At 43.0% G+C, this 18,284-nt stretch overlaps 1 protein-coding gene across 1 annotated transcript in view; it reads right to left on the reverse strand.

Moving 5' to 3' along the window:
* LOC112248210 (tyrosine-protein kinase ABL2) overlaps positions 1 to 17,862 on the reverse strand; it is a 41,403-nt gene extending 23,541 nt beyond the window's left edge. The window contains exon 1 of the mRNA XM_024417057.2: positions 17,211 to 17,862. Coding sequence (XP_024272825.1) covers positions 17,211 to 17,412 — 202 coding nt within the window. The 5' untranslated portion in view covers positions 17,413 to 17,862. The remainder of the gene's footprint in view (positions 1 to 17,210) is intronic.
* Between the last annotated feature and the right edge of the window lie 422 nt (positions 17,863 to 18,284).

Below are 18,284 nucleotides of genomic sequence, written 5' to 3' on the forward strand. Positions count from 1 at the left end.
GCCAGGCGGCTCAAACTGTTGCATATACACTGACGCTGCGTGCAATGAACGCAAAGAGAAGTGACACAATTTCACCTGGTTAATATTGCCTGCTAACCTGGATTTCTTTTTGCTAAATATGCAGTTTTAAAAATATATACTTCTGTGTATTGATTTTAAGAAAGGCATTGGTGTTTATGGTTAGGTACACGTTGGAGCAACGACAGTCCTTTTTCGCGAATGCACACCGCATTGATTATATGCAACGCAGGACACGCTAGATAATCAAGTCATATTATCAACCATGTGTAGTTATAACTAGTGATTATGATTGATATAAGTTTAATGCTAGCTAGCAACTTACCTTGGCTTCTTTCTGCATTCGCGTAACAGGCGGGCTCCTCGTGAGGCAGGTGGTTAGAGCGTTGGACTAATTAACCATAAGGTTGCAAGATTGAATCCCTGAGCTGACAAAGTAAAAATCTGTCGTTCTGCCCCTGAACAAGGCAGCATCACCACCCTGGATGGTTCCGACCTTGAATATGTGGACATCTATAAGTACCTAGGTGTCTGGCTAGACTGCAAACTCTCCTTCCAGACTCATATCAAACATCTCCAATCGAAAATCAAATCAAGAGTCGGCTTTCTATTCCGCAACAAAGCCTCCTTCACTCACGCCGCCAAGCTTACCCTAGTAAAACTGACTACCCTACCGATCCTCGACTTCGGCGATGTCATCTACAAAATGGCTTCCAACACTCTACTCAGCAAACTGGATGCAGTCTATCACAGTGCCATCCGTTTTGTCACTAAAGCACCTTATACCACCCACCACTGCGACCTGTATGCTCTAGTCGGCTGGCCCTCGTTACATATTCGTCGCCAGACCCACTGGCTCTAGGTCATCTACAAGTCCATGCTAGGTAAAGCTCCGCCTTATCTCAGTTCACTGGTCACGATGGCAACACCCATCCGTAGCACGCGCTCCAGCAGGTGTATCTCACTGATCATCCCTAAAGCCAACACCTCATTTGGCCGCCTTTCGTTCCAGTACTCTGCTGCCTGTGACTGGAACGAATTGCAAAAATCGCTGAAGTTGGTGACTTTTACCTCCCTCACCAACTTCAAACATCAGCTATCTGAGCAGCTAACCAATCGCTGCAGCTGTACATAGTCTATTGGTAAATAGCCCACCCATTTTCACCTACCTCATCCCCATACTGTTTTTATTTTATTTACTTTTCTGCTCTTTTGCACACCAATATCTCTACCTGTACATGACCATCTGATCATTTATCACTCCAGTGTTAATCTGCAAAATTGTAATGATTCGCCTACCTCCTCATGCCTTTTGCACACATTGTATATAGACTCCCCCCTTTGTTTTCTACTGTGTTATTGACTTGTTAATTGTTTATTCCATGTGTAACTCTGTGTTGTCTGCTCACACTGCTATGCTTTATCTTGGCCAGGTCGTAGTTGCAAATGAGAACTTGTTCTCAACTAGCCTACCTGGTTAAATAAAGGTGAAATAAAAAATAAATAAAATTAGAACCACCCATCCCGGATCCGGTATATTTGTCATCAGCAACGCTGAATAGCAAAGCGCAACAGTCAAATAATATTAATAGAAAATATTCATATTCAAATCACAAGTGAAATATAGCGAAACACAGCTTAGCCTTTTGTTAATCACCCTGTCATCTCAGATTTTGAAATTATGCTTTACAGCGAAAGCATTACAAGCATTCGGAATTTTGAATGAAAAGCGTGCCCAAAGTAAACTGCCTGCTACTCAGGTCCAGAAGCTAGGATATGCATATAATTGGTAGATTTGTAGAGAAACCACCACAGTTTCCAAAACTGTTAAAATAATCTGTGAGTATAACAGGACTGATATGGCAGGCAAAAACACTTCCATCCAGGAAGTGCTATTATTTTGAAATGACTCTTTTCCATTGAAAGCCTTTCCACCATACAAAGACTTATGACGCAGTTCACAATCTCTATGGCTTCCACAACATGTGGCTGGTCTTTAGGCATTGTTTCAGGCTTTTACTCTGAAAAATGAGGGAGAAACAGCACTTCATTGAGTGGACAGTCAAAATTTCCAGACATGAGTCCAGCGCGTGACCGGGAGCGCGCCTTTCTTGTTTCTCCTTTTGTCCGGTTGAAATATGAACGATTATTTATGACAAAAACAACCTGAGGATTGATTATAAACCTAGAAACATGTCAAACTACGAACTCTTATGGTACTTTTTTAAAAAGATTTTTCGTCTGTCTGTTGTGACCGCGCTTTGTTCCAATGTATTACTGAACAAAACAGAGGTTTTGAATATGAAGAGGGACTTTAACAAAACAAACATTTGTGTAACATGGAGTCTTCGGAATGCAACCATATGAAAATGAAAGGTAATTGATCAATTTTAATCACTATTTCTGACTTGTTATTCCTCTTCTTGGCTGCTAACTGTTTGTAATGCTTTGTCTGCTGGGCGCTGTCCTCAGATAATCGCAAGGTTTGCTTTCGCCGTAAAGCCTTTTTGAAAATCTGACACAGCGGTTGGATTAACAATAAATTAAGCTTTAAACTGGTGTATAACATTTGTATATTTTATGTTCATTATGAGAATTTCTGTTTTGTTGAGTTTCACGCTCTGCAATTTCACCGGATGTTGTTTGAAACAGTGTTTTAATGAACAAAGCGCGATAACAAAACTGAGGTTTTTGGAAATAAAGAGGGACTTGACCAAACAAAAACATTTATTGGGTAACTGGGAATTTTGTGAGTGTAACCATATGAAGATCAAAGTGACACATTTTATTGCTATTTCTGACTTTTGTTAGTCGTCTACTTGGCTAGTTACGGTTTGTAATGATTTGTCTGCTGGACGCTATTCTCAGATAATCGCATGGTTTGCTTTCGCCGTAAAGTCTTTTTGAAATCTGACACAGCGGTTGGATTAACAAGAAGTTAATCTTTAAACCGATGTATAACACTTGTATGAGTATTTCTGTTTTTGAATTTGGCACTCTGCAATATCACTGGATGTTGGCCAGGTGGGACGGTAGCGTCCCACACCCTCTAGAGAGGTCCGGATGAAAAGAGTGCCCAAAGTAAACTGCCTGTTACCCAGAAGCTAGGATATGCATATACTTGGTAGACTTGGATAGAAAACACTAAAGTTTCTAAAACTGTTAAAATTATGTATGTGAGTATAACAGAACTGATATGGCAGGCAAAACCCTGAGGACAAACCATCAAAAAAACATTTTTCAGCCTAACACTGTTTCCAATGGCTGTCATGTTAATTATGAGGCTAAATCCTCCTAGATTGCAGATCCTAGGGCTTCCACTAGATGTCAGTCTTTAGAGTTTCAGGCTTGGTTTTGGAAAAATGAGCTAGAATTTGTAGTTTTTTTAAAGTGGCTCCCATTTTGGCTGTAGTGTTTTCATGCGTGGATGAGAGCGCGTTCTTTGTTGTTCATCTCCGGTAAAGACAATTTCTATTCTCCGTCTTAAATTTTATAGTTTATTTACGTATTAGGGTACCTGAGGTTTGATTATAAACGTTGTTTGACTTGGAGAAGTTTATTGGTAACGTTTGAGATTCATTTTTTATGCATTTTGAAGGAGGGAAACCGGTGGATGATTGTATGAAGCGCGCCAGATAAAATGAGTTTCTGGGGATTTAAAAAAGGACTTTATCGAACAAAATGAACATTTGTGATGTAGCTGGGACCTTTGGGAGTGCCAACAGAAGAAGCTCTTCAAAGGTAAGGCATTTATTATATCGCTATTTCTGACTTTTGTGGCACACCTGCCTGGTTGAAAATGTTTTTCATGCTATTTTATGCGGAGCGCTGTCCTCAGATAATCGCATGGTGTGCTTTCGCCGTAAAGCCTTTTTGAAATCTGACACAGCAGCTGGATTAACAAGACGTTGAGCTTAATTTTGATGTATGACACTTGTATTTTCATGAATGTTAAATATTACTATTTCTGTCATTTGAATTTCGCGCTCTGCAATTTCACTGAATGATATCGAGGTGGGTCGCTAGCGGAATGCCTGCGCCATTAAGGTTATTATTCCCAGACAACAACTGGCCATACTTCATTATCTACACTTACTTGCAAAAACATGTCCGTGTTGAGATAAGGAGTTTATCTACAAGTAAGTGTTGAATCTGAGATTTCTAGTCTTAATGAGGTTGACACAACAGTGTGGTGAGGTTTTCAACATGGCACTGTTCTGGAGGGACCAGAGAGAGCATTCTGTGTGGTGTAGAGTTGCAAGCCTAGAGATGATTACATCAGTTAGAAAGAAAAATGGTATGCAGATAATGCATCACAGTCCAGACAAATTAGCCTGACAGGAACAAGCGGTACATGCGGCAGAGAATATAACATCAATTTCAATAGACCACATATTACGGAAATTGTACAGCAGTGTACAGAAGCCGCTGGTCTTCTTTCTGCTATTTGTTATATTTCTCCACAGTTAGTGTAGCGTAGCCTAACTAGAATGAATCCCATAACTGCAACTGTAGGAGAGAGGACAGGCAGCCTAACTTCTTGGTGACAGGGGGGCAGTATTGAGTAGCTTGGATGAATAAGGTGCCCAGAGTAAAAATGCCTGCTACTCTGTCCCAGATGCTAATATATGCATATTATTAGTAGTATTGGATAGAAAACACCCTGAAGTTTCTAAAACTGTTTGAATGAGGTCTATGAATAACAGAACTCATATGGCAGGCGAAAACTTGAGAAAAATCCAACCAGGAAGTGGGAAATCTGAGGTTTGTAGTTTTTCAAAGATTGGCCTACCGAATACACAATATCTATGGAGTCTAGTTGCACTTCCTACAGCTTACACTAGATGTCAACCATCTTTAGAAACTTCTTTCAGGCTTCTGCTATAAAGGAGGGGGGAATGGGAGCAGAATGAGTCAGTGGTCTGGCAGAGTCTCTCAGGCTCGTGACGCGCGCTCCCGACAGAGTTAGCTCTCGTTCCAGTGCTTTTCTTCAGACATAGGAATGCTCCGGTTGGAACCTTGATGATTTATGTTAAAAACATCCTAAAGATTGACTCCATACATCGTTTCACAAGTTTCTACGACCTGTAAGTGAACTTTAGGTTTGTCTGGATGAAGTGCTCGCGTCTCATGAAGATGGATTACTGGGCTGAACACGCTAACAACAAGTGGCTATTTGGACATAAATTATGGACGTTATGTAACAATTTAACAATTCATTTATTGTCAAACTGGGATTCCTGTGAGTGCCTTCTGATGAAGATCAAAGGCAAGTGAATATGTATAGTGTTATTTCTAACTCCTGTTGACTCCTACATGGCGGATATTTCTTTGGCTGGATTGGGCTCCGAGTGCCGTTCTCAGATTATGCTTTTTCCGTAAAGTTTTTTTGAAATCCGACACAGCGGTTGCATTAAAGAGAAGTATATCTCTAATTCCATGTATAACAGTTGTATTTATCAACATTTATAATGAGTATTTCTGTAAATAGATGTGGCGCTCTGCACAATCGCATGTTTTAGAACTACTGAACGTAACGCGCCAATGTAAAGAGATTTTTTTTTATATAAATATGCACTGTGTCGAACAAAACATACATGTATTGTGTAACATGAAGTCCTATGAGTGTCATCTAATGAAGATCAAAGATTAGTGATTAATTCTATCTATATTTGTGCTTTTTGTGACTCCCCTCTTTGGCTGGCTGTGTTTTTCTGTGACTTGGTGGTGACCTATCAATCGTTTATGGTCCTTTTGCTGTAAAGCATTTTTGAAATCAGACACTGTGGCTGGATTAATGAGAATTGTATCTTTAAAATGGTGTAAAATACTTGTATGCTTGAGGAATTTTAATTATGAGATTTTTGTTGTTTTGAATTTGGCGCCCTGCACTTTCACCGGCTGTTGGCGGGGTGGGACGCTAGCGTCTGACATATGCCAGAGAGGTTAACTGAGCGACTGCTGGAATGACCATGAGGATTCAGGCCTGGCTGTAGAGGATTACACCGACTTCCTGTGACGGTACACAGAGCTCGCTGAGATTACATTCCCATTGCTTCCATATGCAGGGTTTGGCCACACAATCTGCCCAGCACAAGGACAAGGCACAGTATCAAAAAGGCTTTTGATAGCATCTGAGTTAGCCACTCTGTGACTCGCAACATTCTCTTTGAATGGGGCAAATGATCACAGTCCATTGAGAGAGAAATGGGCCCTCTCTGTGGCTGAGCTCCTTGGTCTCACCCCCGCTGCTCAACACAGAGCATAGAGACGACCCTGGCAGCGCCACGAAGTGCCAGATTAATGCTGACTCTGGTGTGTGATTAAACCGGAGGGGAAGAAGAGGGAAGACAGAGGATTATACCGGGAAAAAGCAGTGCTCAATTTCAACTCCACTAAGATGATACAAAGAGAGAGAACGAGAGAGAGAAAGATAAAGCAGACGAGTAGAGAGGGAATGAAGATGAAGTATCTGAGCTGAGCTTTGGGCACAGAGAGAACAGAGTCAAATCAAATCAAATTTTATTTGTCACATACACATGGTTAGCAGATGTTAATGCGACTGTAGCGAAATGCTTGTGTTTCTAGTTCCGACAATGCAGTAATAACGAACAAGTAATCTAACTAACAATTCCAAAAAACTACTGTCTTATACACAGTGTAAGGGGATAAAGAATATGTACATAAGGATATATGAATGAGTGATGGTACAGAGCAGCATAGGCAAGATACAGTAGATGATATCGAGTACAGTATATACATATGAGATGAGTATGTAAACCAAGTGGCATAGTTAAAGTGGCTAGTGATACATGTATTACATAAGGATGCAGTCGATGATATAGAGTACAGTATCTACGTATGCATATGAGATGAATAATGTAGGGTAAGTAACATTATATAAGGTAGCATTATTTAAAGTGGCTAGTGATATATTTACATCATTTCCCATCAATTCCCATTATTAAAGTGGCTGGAGTAGAGTCAGTGTCATTGACAGTGTGTTGGCAGTAGCCACTCAATGTTAGTGGTGGCTGTTTAACAGTCTGATGGCCTTGAGATAGAAGCTGTTTTTCAGTCTCTCGGTCCCAGCTTTGATGCACCTGTACTGACCTCGCCTTCTGGATGACAGCGGGGTGAACAGGCAGTGGCTCGGGTGGTTGATGTCCTTGATGATCTTTATGGCCTTCCTGTAGCATCGGGTGGTGTAGGTGTCCTGGAGGGCAGGTAGTTTGCCCCGGTGATGCGTTGTGCAGACCTCACTACCCTCTGGAGAGCCTTACGGTTGAGGGCGGTGCAGTTGCCATACCAGGCGGTGATACAGCCCGCCAGGATGCTCTCGATTGTGCATCTGTAGAAGTTTGTGAGTGCTTTTGGTGACAAGCCAAATTTCTTCAGCCTCCTGAGGTTGAAGAGGCGCTGCTGCGCCTTCCTCACGATGCTGTCTGTGTGAGTGGACCAATTCAGTTTGTCTGTGATGTGTATGCCGAGGAACTTAAAACTTGCTACCCTCTCCACTACTGTTCCATCGATGTGGATAGGGGGTGTTCCCTCTGCTGTTTCCTGAAGTCCACAATCATCCCCTTAGTTTTGTTGACGTTGAGTGTGAGGTTATTTTCCTGACACCACACTCCGAGGGCCCTCACCTCCTCCCTGTAGGCCGTCTCGTCGTTGTTGGTAATCAAGCCTACCACTGTTGTGTCGTCCGCAAACTTGATGATTGAGTTGGAGGCGTGCATGGCCACGCAGTCGTGGGTGAACAGGGAGTACAGTTGCCTACCCTCACCACCTGGGGGCGGCCCGTCAGGAAGTCCAGTACCCAGTTGCACAGGGCGGGGTCGAGACCCAGGGTCTCGAGCTTGATGACGAGCTTGGAGGGTACTATGGTGTTGAATGCCGAGCTGTAGTCGATGAACAGCATTCTCACATAGGTATTCCTCTTGTCCAGATGGGTTAGGGCAGTGTGCAGTGAGGTTGAGATTGCATCGTCTGTGGACCTATTTGGGCGGTAAGCAAATTGGAGTGGGTCTAGGGTGTCAGGTAGGGTGGAGGTGATATGGTCCTTGACTAGTCTCTCAAAGCACTTCATGATGACGGATGTGAGTGCTACGGGGCGGTAGTCGTTTAGCTCAGTTACCTTAGCTTTCTTGGGAACAGGAACAATGGTGGCCCTCTTGAAGCATGTGGGAACAGCAGACTGGTATAGGGATTGATTGAATATGTCCGTAAACACACCGGCCAGCTGGTCTGCGCATGCTCTGAGGGCGCGGCTGGGGATGCCGTCTGGGCCTGCAGCCTTGCGAGGGTTAACACGTTTAAATGTCTTACTCACTTCGGCTGCAGTGAAGGAGAGACCGCATGTTTTCGTTGCAGGCCGTGTCAGTGGCACTGTATTGTCCTCAAAGCGGGCAAAAAGTTATTTAGTCTGCCTGGGAGCAAGACATCCTGGTCCGTGACTGGGCTGGGTTTCTTCCTGTAGTCCGTGATTGACTGTAGACCCTGCCACATGCCTCGTGTCTGAGCCGTTGAATTGAGATTCTACTTTGTCTCTGTACTGGCGCTTAGCTTGTTTGATAGCCTTGCGGAGGGAATAGCTGCACTGTTTGTATTCAGTCATGTTACCAGACACCTTGCCCTGATTAAAAGCAGTGGTTCGTGCCTTCAGTTTCACACGAATGCTGCCATCAATCCACGGTTTCTGGTTAGGGAATGTTTTAATCGTTGCTATGGGAACGACATCTTCAACGCACGTTCTAATGAACTCGCACACCGAATCAGCGTATCAATGTTGTTGTCTGACGCAATACGAAACATCTCCCAGTCCACGTGATGGAAGCAGTCTTGTGTGGAGTCAGCTTGGTCAGACCAGCGTTGGACAGACAGCGTCTCCTGTCTGTAGGCAGGGATCAACAAAATGGAGTCGTGGTCAGCTTTTCCGAAGGGGGCAGGGCCTCTTTAGAGTAACAATGATCCAGGGTCTTTCCACCCCTGGTTGCGCAATCGATATGCTGATAAAATTTAGGGAGTCTTGTTTTCAGATTAGCCTTGTTAAAATCCCCAGCTACAATGAATGCAGCCTCCGGATAAATCGTTTCCAGTTTGCAGAGAGTTAAATAAAGTTCGTTCAGAGCCATCGATGTGTCTGCTTGGGGGATATATACGGCTGTGATTATAATCGAAGAGAATTCTCTTGGTAGATAATGCGGTCTACATTTGATTGTGAGGAATTCTAAATCAGGTGAACAGAAGGATTTGAGTTCCTGTATGTTTCTTTCATCACACCATGTCACGTTGGTCATAAGGCATACGCCCCGCCCCTCTTCTTACCAGAAAGATGTTTGTTTCTGTCGGCGCGATGCGTGGAGAAACCCGCTGGCTGCACCGCTTCGGATTGAGTCTCTCCAGTTAGCCATGTTTCCGTGAAGCAGAGAACGTTACAGTCTCTGATGTCCCTCTGGAATGCTACCCTTGCTCGGATTTCATCAACCTTGTTGTCAAGAGAGACTGGACATTGGCAAGAAGAATGCTAGGGAGTGGTGCACGGTGTGCCCGTCTCCGGAGTCTGACCAGAAGACCGCTTCGTTTCCCTCTTTTTCTGAGTCGTTTTTTTGGGTCGCTGCATGTAATCCGCTCCGTTGCACTGGTTGTAAGGCAGAACACAGGATCCGCATCGCGAAAAACATATTCTTGGTCGTACTGATGGTGAGTTGACGCTGATCTTATATTCAGTAGTTCTTCTCGGCTGTATGTAATGAAACCTAAGATGACCTGGGGTACTAGTGTAAGAAATAACACGTAAAAAAACTGCATTGTTTCCTAGGAACGCGAAGCGAGGCGGCCATCTCTGTCGGCGCCGGAAGTTGTACGAGTGTGACGGTGGAAAGACTCAAGAGTTGCTGAGGTAGAAGGGTCCAAGTCATATGCCTGGATCTCTGGATAAGCACTGACAGAGCAGTCAGCCACAACACAGGCCAAGTCCTGAAACCCAATCAACACTAAACTGCAGTCCAATAGACCAGTCCCCCCACATGGAAAACCAAAAGTACCCTCATAACATTCATACAGCAATCAGGGTGGGAAATTAACACTTGAACAAACACCAAATGCGGGTAGATTTTGGCATTGGCGGTAAGGTTGGGCGGTATCCAGATTTTCATACCGTCCAAGCGTTTTTTTTTGACGCACAAAACAAGTTAGGCAACAGTGAACTTGATTCAGGAGGGGATTGAATGTCTCTGCTGTAACCAAGAAGCTTGATCTTGACATCTAGCCACTTAGCAAACCAAATGCATTGCTGTGGCCCTGAGCTGGATATAATTTGACACATATTAAATGTATTTTTAGTTATACTTAACTTAGTTAGCTATAAGCATTGGTGTTGCATCCGCGGCCCAAAAAACTATCCAAAGGTCAAAATGTAGAAGTTGGTTGAATTGACCAGAAAGGCTACCAAAGTGAAACTTTGTCCTCATGTTTCTTGGCTAGTTACATAGTTTTGTTCACATGCTAGGTTGTTTTTCAATATTAGTTAAGAGTTTACTGCAACTGTCTGCTGGTAGCGCAGACAGAGATGACCATCTCTGACAGACAAGGAGTTCTGTTACTACAGTAATGGCCCACCTCTTAAAGGGGCAGCTGAACATTTTTGTTTCACCTAATGACTCAAATATTCAGGGGTACATTGTGCTTGACTGAGCATAGAACAGTCCAAAAACCTTAGTAATTTACTGTAATTTCTTATCATGACAAGACTCAAAAAATTGAATTGTGCTCCTAAATGTATTTGTGTGCTACTAAATAACTTATGTACTCCTCGTAAAAAATGTCAGCGTTAGAGTCCTGAACTAATAATAATAAATAAGCCGTATCACTCAGCATTTTGTGGCAGGGCAGGCACTTTGTTGATTCTTGACTTTCAAGTTGTAGAACTGTTTCACTTTTGTTTCAAATTATTTATTTTAACATGGTTTAAAGACTTCAGTGGCAAAAATGAAAGCATTGAGCAATATTCTAAATTACTTCTTACTAGTAATACATTTTTTGTTTTAGAAATATTACAAGGCATGCTCATCAGTTACTTGTGTTTTATGGTGTAATAATGCCAAAAATATATTTTGGCTGGTAAAAAATCTGAGTGGCTGGTAGATTTTTGTATCTACCTGTTACAGTGGCTAATGGACCAAAAAGTTAATTTCCCACCCTGTACAGCATGTTATATCTGAACCTTTTCTAAGTTTCACAAGGGAGTGAAGAGACAGTAAATAACTTGCCATTCTGTAGTGTAAACAAACTCAGTAACATGATATACCGGTAGGTGTGTGAATATCAGAGCGCACGTGGGAGGTTACGTCAGCATCTGCAAGCGCAGCAGCAATGAGTCGACTCAAATCACTTCCTTTCCTTTGCTTAAACCTGTGTTTAATGAGAGCAGAATGAGATATACTGGGAAGGACAGGGTCTGGGCATTGTTAATGCAGTCAAAAATAACCAGGATTAAAATGCTGCCTTTTGTCTCCAGCATTGTGCTTTCACCAGTCAAGCACATGGAGAGAGAGGATGGATGAATAATTCATGAAGCAACCGACCCAGAATATTCACACACACCCCACTGCCATAATCAATATGCTTTATTGAATGCAAAAGCATACACACCCTCTTAAACATGCAAATTAAACACAACTGCCCTGCATCTATAGGACTGAAAATTATGAGACCGAGCTCCTTCTAGTGGCTGAAGGATGCAACTCTGGGTGACAGGCAAGGTAGGGGGCGGATAAAGGGAGAGGCGGATAGCCTAGTGGTTAGAGCATTGGACTAGTAACCGAAAGGTTGCAAGATTGAATCCCTGAGCTGACACGGTCAAAATCTGTCGTTCTGCCGCTGAACAAAGCACTTAACCAACTGTTCCTAGGCCATCATTGAAAATGCGAATTTGTTCTTAACTTGCCTAGTTAAATAAAGGGGAAAGGGGGATACCTAGTTCATTATTAAACTGAAAGTCAACAAGATACATTATTACATTAAGTTTAAATTAGTTAAAATCTCACAGCCGCCTCCAAAACTCTATTTTCAGTACAGTGTGACTTATTTCGGTTGTTGGGGCCTTTGCAGATATAGAAAAGTGGATTTGACTAATCCAATTTGATCCCTAATGCAAATCAGCTTAAATGTATCAGGAGTCATGGGCATGGGCAAATGTTGTTAAATACAGTGCATTCGCAAAGTATTCAGACCCCTTGGCTTTCTCCACGTTTTGTTACAATTACAGCTTTATTTACAAATGGATTGAATTGCCCCCCCCCCCCACCCCCGTTACACACAATACCCGGTAATGACAAAGCAAAAACAGGTTTTTGGAATTTGCAAATGTATACTTTTACAAAACTATTCAGACCCTTGACTCAGTACTTTGTTGAAGCACCTTTGGCAGCGATTACAGCGTCGAGTCTTCTTGGGTATGATGCTACAAGCTTGGCACACCTGTATTTGGAGAGTTTCTCCTATTCTCTTCAGATCCTCTGTAGCTCTGGATCGGGAGTGTCACTGCACAGCTATTTCCAGGCCTCTCCAGAGATGTTCGATCGGATTCAAGTCTGGGCTCTGGCTGGGCCACTCAAGTACATCCAGAGACTTGTCTCGAAGCCACTCCTGCTTTGTCTTGGCTGTGTGCCTGGGGTTGCTGTCCTGTTGGAAGGTGACCCTTCGCCCCCAGTCGGAGGTCCTGAGCACTCTGGAGAAGGTTTTCATCAAGGATCTTTGTACTTTGCTCTGTTCTTCTTCCCTCGATCCTGACTAGTCTCCCATCCCTGCCGCTGAAAAACATCCCCACAGCATGATGCAGCCACCACCATGCTTCATCGTAGGGATGGTGCCAGGTTTCCTCCAGAAGTGACGCTTGGTATTCAAACCAAAAACAAAAAGAGTTCAATCTTGGTTTCATCAGAACACAAAATTTTGTTTCTCATGGTCCGAGAGTCCTTTAGGTGCCCTTTGGCAAACTCCAAGCGGGCTGTCACATGCTTTTTAGTGAGGAGTGGCTTCAGTCTGGCCACTCTACCATAAAGGCCTGATTGGTGGAGTGATGCAGAGATGGGAGAACCTTCCAGAAGGGAAACCATCTCCACAGAGGAACTCTGGAGCTCTGTCAGAGTGACCATCGGGTTCTTGGTCACCTCCCTGACCAAGGCTATTCTCCCCCGAATGCGCAGTTTGGCCGGGCGGCCAGCTCTAGGAAGGGTCTTGGTGGTTCCAAACATCTTCCATTTAAGAATGATGGAGGTCACTGTGTTCTTGGGGATCTTCAATGCTGCAGAAATGTTTTGGTACCATTCCCTAGATCTGTGCCTCAACACAATCCTGTCTCGGAGCTCTACAGGCAATTCCTTCAACCTCATGGCTTGATTTTTGCTCTGACAACTGTGGGACCTTACATAGACAGGTGTGTGCCTTTCCAAATCATGTCTAATCAATTGAATTTACCACAGGTGGACTCCAATCAAGTTGTAGCATGATCAATGGAAACAGGATGCACCGGAGATCAAATTCAAGTCTCATAGCAAAGGGTCTGAATACTTATGTAAATAAAATTCTAAAAACCTGTTTTCACTTTGTCATTACGGGGTATTGTGTATAGATTGATGAGGGGGGATAAAACAACTAAATCCATTTTAGAATAAGGCTGGAAGTAATAAAATGTGGAAAAGGTCAAGAGGTCTGAATACTTCCCAAATGCACTGTACGTGGCCCATTTTCTAATCAAGTATATGAAACCTGCTCTCGACCTGGACCTGCTGAACGGTTTATGGGCTTGATAGCCAAATCATCACTTCTGTGAATTCTGCAAAAAAGAGTGAGAGCCCAAAGCAAAGCCAAATAAGAGGCCATATTCCACACAAGTGCCATAAAAGTTCACTTGATCAGAAGAGCATTACGCTGAGTGAGCACTCTAAAGTCATGTGGTTAGGGGGAATGCAAGCCTTCTTGAGCTTCATATTGCCCTATCACAAAGATACCATTACCTTCAGCTTCAAATTGCAACGTAGGCTTTGGTTTTCATAACGCTGCAAAAAAACTTCTTGTAAGGGCCGGAGACAATGAATAAATAATAAAGAAATACCAAAATGGCATTGTGGGCCAACAGGGACAAGCTGAGTCAACTTGCCTGTGGGGGAACGGGAGATGCAGAGGCTATTGATTCAGAAGAACTTGTGTCCGTCCCCACAGTGAATCACTTCCTTCAGGCAAAAATACATGTACGCATACTACACACAAACCTCAAAAGGGTCACAGATTGAGGCATCCATCTCAAGTAGCCACGGTATCAAACGCAACATGTCATTGTACTTTCATTTGGGGAAACAATTGGCCTAGGCCTTTTACAACTAACAAACCATACAAAGGACTAACTGTTCAACACTAACAACCCCAAAATGGCTAAAAGGAGGGCAATTCCACAATACCAGAATGATGCAGAATGAATACAAAGTTAAACTTTACAACTCTATGCACAAGGAGTACTTAATGCGTTTGTTAAGTTTGCCGTGGTAATTTACTAGAAGAACAGTGGAAATGCAAAGATTGCTAACATAATGACAGCACAGAAAGACAGTTTGTCTTACATTTTAAAGTAAAATAAAATCTGGAGTCTAAGCATCACCGTGGAATTACCCAGGAAGAACCGCCAAATCATCTTGCGGACTAAAGAAAAGGAGGAAATGGGCTTTGTTGCAAAATAATAACTTCCTTAGAATCAGCCATGGTGACATAACTCAGCCAGATGTGAAGGGATCAAATCCTATGAATAGACAAAACCATGTTCGACAGATAGTGCTGACTTTACTTCCATGGCCCAATGGTTTCACAAGACAATACTTTTACCCAACAGTAGCACTACAAGGATAGAACGGCATCATATAGCCTAGGCTTAAATTAGAATTGCTCCTGCAATTCAAGGAGAGAGTTGCACAGACAAATGCTTTCATACTTCCATTATATTGTGAGGGTTTACAAGGTAATAGCCTTTAGACACTTGGCTATGCATCCAGTTATAAAAAGGACACTTGGACATTTGAAAGTACAGACCTTGTGCACTTTGCAGGTTTGCGTTTCCAGCTGAAGAGGTTCATTGTGGAGATGTGACAGGTCTCGCTTTGCCCCTGTGCAGAGAGCTGAAAAAACAACTACTAGACGAGCCTTACACTCTCGCCATTCCCATCACATCTGATTCCATGCAAGACTGACTGACCTTCCCTTGGGTAAAGCAAAGCTCAACGGAAGCAGTAGAGACTGGATAGTTGTTGCAATTGTGGATGGATATACAGTGTCTTTGTCAGACACAGAATAATAACATTCTCAACTTCTGTAACAATGCATCCCTAAATGGTCTTACAGAACTCGATAACATATACATAACGGCAATTACTTCTACAGTAGCTCAAAGCAGGACTTCGCTGACTAAATGTAATAATAGTTTCACCATATGAAGATCCTTACTGATAGCCTTGACTAAATCCTGAGTGCCATTGACACATTGCAGGCCTAGATAGAGGCATGACTGTACGTACAGTACCAGACTATTAATTCACAGGTTTTATTTTTATATTTTCTACATTGTAGAATAATAGTGAAGAAATCAAAACTACTAAATAACATATGGAATCATGTAGTCACCAAAAAAGTATTTAAACAAATCAAAATATATTTTATATTTGAGAATCTTCAAAGTAGCCACCCTTTGCCTTGATGACAGCTTTGCACACTCTTGGCATTCTCTCAACCAGCTTCATGAGGTAGTCACCTGGAACGCATTTCAGTTAACAGGTGTGCCCGTTACCCCTGCCCAAATAAATGCTTCAGAGTTCAATTAACAGGCACATCTCAACATGAACTGTTCAGAGGAGACTGCTTGAATCTGGCCTTCATGGTCGAATTGCTGCAAAGCAAAACACCATCCCATCTGGTTTGCGCTTAGTGGGACTATCATTTGTTTTTCAACAGGACAATGACCCAACACACCTTCAGGCTGTGTAAGGGCTATTTGCCCAAGGAGAGTGACGGAGTGCTGCATCAGATGACCTGGCCTCCACAATCACCTGACCTCAACCCATTTGAGATGTTTTGGGATGAGTTAGACCGCTGGAAAAGCAGCCAACAAGTGCTCTGCATATGTGGAAACTCCTTCAAGACTGTTGGAAAAGCATTGCAGGTGAAGCTGGTTCAGAGAATGCCAAGAGTGTGCAAAGCTGTCAAGGCAAATGGTGGCTACTTTGAATAATCTAAAATATATTCGGATTTTTTAAAAACTTTTTGGGTTACATGATTCCATGTGTGTTATTTCATAGTTCTGATGCCTTCACTATTGTTCTCCAATGTAGAAAATAGTACAAATGAATCAAGACGCTAGAATCAGTATGTCCAAACTTTTGACTGGTACTGTATATCAATCCAGTTTGACCCTCCTTGAACACCAATGTGAGTTTGCCACTGGGGCACTACTACTACATCACAAGTTTGAGCACAGTGAGTATTTTAGTACCTTAATTACAATCTATGAAATTGAGTATCCTCAAGGAATATGTTGGATTATAGTTTGTTACACAAACATAATTCAAAGTTACTTTGCACATCAATTTTCTGTTGAGTGGGCTGTTGTAAAAGACCATACTTGAAAATCACTCCAGGCTGAAATGTGGCATTGTTGTGGCTGCCATAGTGAGTTAATGGAGTGGAATTGCCACTGCATCCCGGGTGGCAGAGATCATCGTTTAACAAGCATCTCGGACCCGGAGTCCAGGTCGCCATAGACGTGAACGGTCCTTTTTGTTCCTTGCAGCTGTGCAGTACCGAAACGTGTTTTCGCCACATCCCTCTCTGTTGTCTCAGAATAACGAAACACAATCCACGTTCGTAGTAGCACTGACTAGCTACACTTATCTAGAAATCAAGAAAACTAGCAAACACAAGCTGACTAACGGTACACCTAGAGCTGTCACGGATGATAGCAAGTTCTTGTATTTCCGCTACGATGTCGTAGTCAGGCACCGAGTTGACTAGCAGTGAACTAGTTAGCACGTTAGCTAACTAGCTAGCAAACACCCGCTAAATAAATCAGTTTGACTAACTAGCTGCCGTTATTACTTGACATACCAGTTGATAAAATAAACAATTTTATAATACTATGTGTCTTTTCCTACCTGAATGCTGGGTGAATATATTAATTGCTGGGTCCGGCACGTTAACGGCAGCAACCCTGCCTGGTGCCGTTCCGGTACTGCTGACTTCCCGGGGTCTCCTCCCTGCACTTCCCCTGTTCCCCTTGCCCGGGTGTTGTTGCGGTGGTGGCGGTTGGAGTCCTGTTGAAGCCCCCTCACCGACGCGGCCTACCTGTTGTCCCATCCCCGCAGTTCGGTGTAAAGAAGTTCGGGACGAAGCTAGCCAATCCTGCACACTCCTGGTTCACATCCCCCAACTGTGGAGCGGCCTGTTCCGAATAGTCTTCCTCGACACCCTTTTATCCACCCGACGTCCTAGCTAGCTAGCTTATCTCGCTAACGTTAGCTCGATAGCTAGTATCGGTGAAACCCACCCACCTTGTCACAAACAATAAAGCAAAAGTCACTGAAACTCAATGCCAACGGTCCGTGGGATCTCGAGGCAGGAATGTTCAGTCCCCCACGTCCGAGTTTCTGCGAAATATGGACCCTTCAGGGTTGTTTCGCCGTGCTCCAGGCACTGCGCGCCCCTTCTGCAGCCGCCATCTTTACCGCAGAATAGAGTTTACTATTTAGGAAGAGGATTTCACCACACTCTCCAGGTCACATTGATCCATTACAAGTCCCCAACGTTACAAGGACCTCAGAGCCACTAGATGACGGACAGCCCGAGGACCAACCAATGATTATATACATCATTGATCCTCCACCCTATTGGAGAATGAGATTCCCTGGACCAACTATTACCATGGCACCCAGCATGATTGCATTGTTCATAACTTGTATGTGTGAAATAAGACATCTGGAAAAACGAAATGTATATTGTTCAACGTTTAACATAAATTATTGAAATATTGTCATAACATTGATATACTGTTATTTGTGTTATAGCTATTTATCCCATAAAAACACATTTAAAAAGACAGCCTATGGCTATTTTCTTTTGGCAGCGACAGACAATACTGTGTTTATGCCATCACCCCTGACATGACACAGTTTGTGCTTCACAGTTTATGCTTCATAAACTTTTGAAATGAAAAATACAGAAGTCACAAT

This window comes from Oncorhynchus tshawytscha, linkage group LG01, assembly GCF_018296145.1.
Source record: "Oncorhynchus tshawytscha isolate Ot180627B linkage group LG01, Otsh_v2.0, whole genome shotgun sequence".
NCBI lineage: Eukaryota > Metazoa > Chordata > Actinopteri > Salmoniformes > Salmonidae > Oncorhynchus > Oncorhynchus tshawytscha.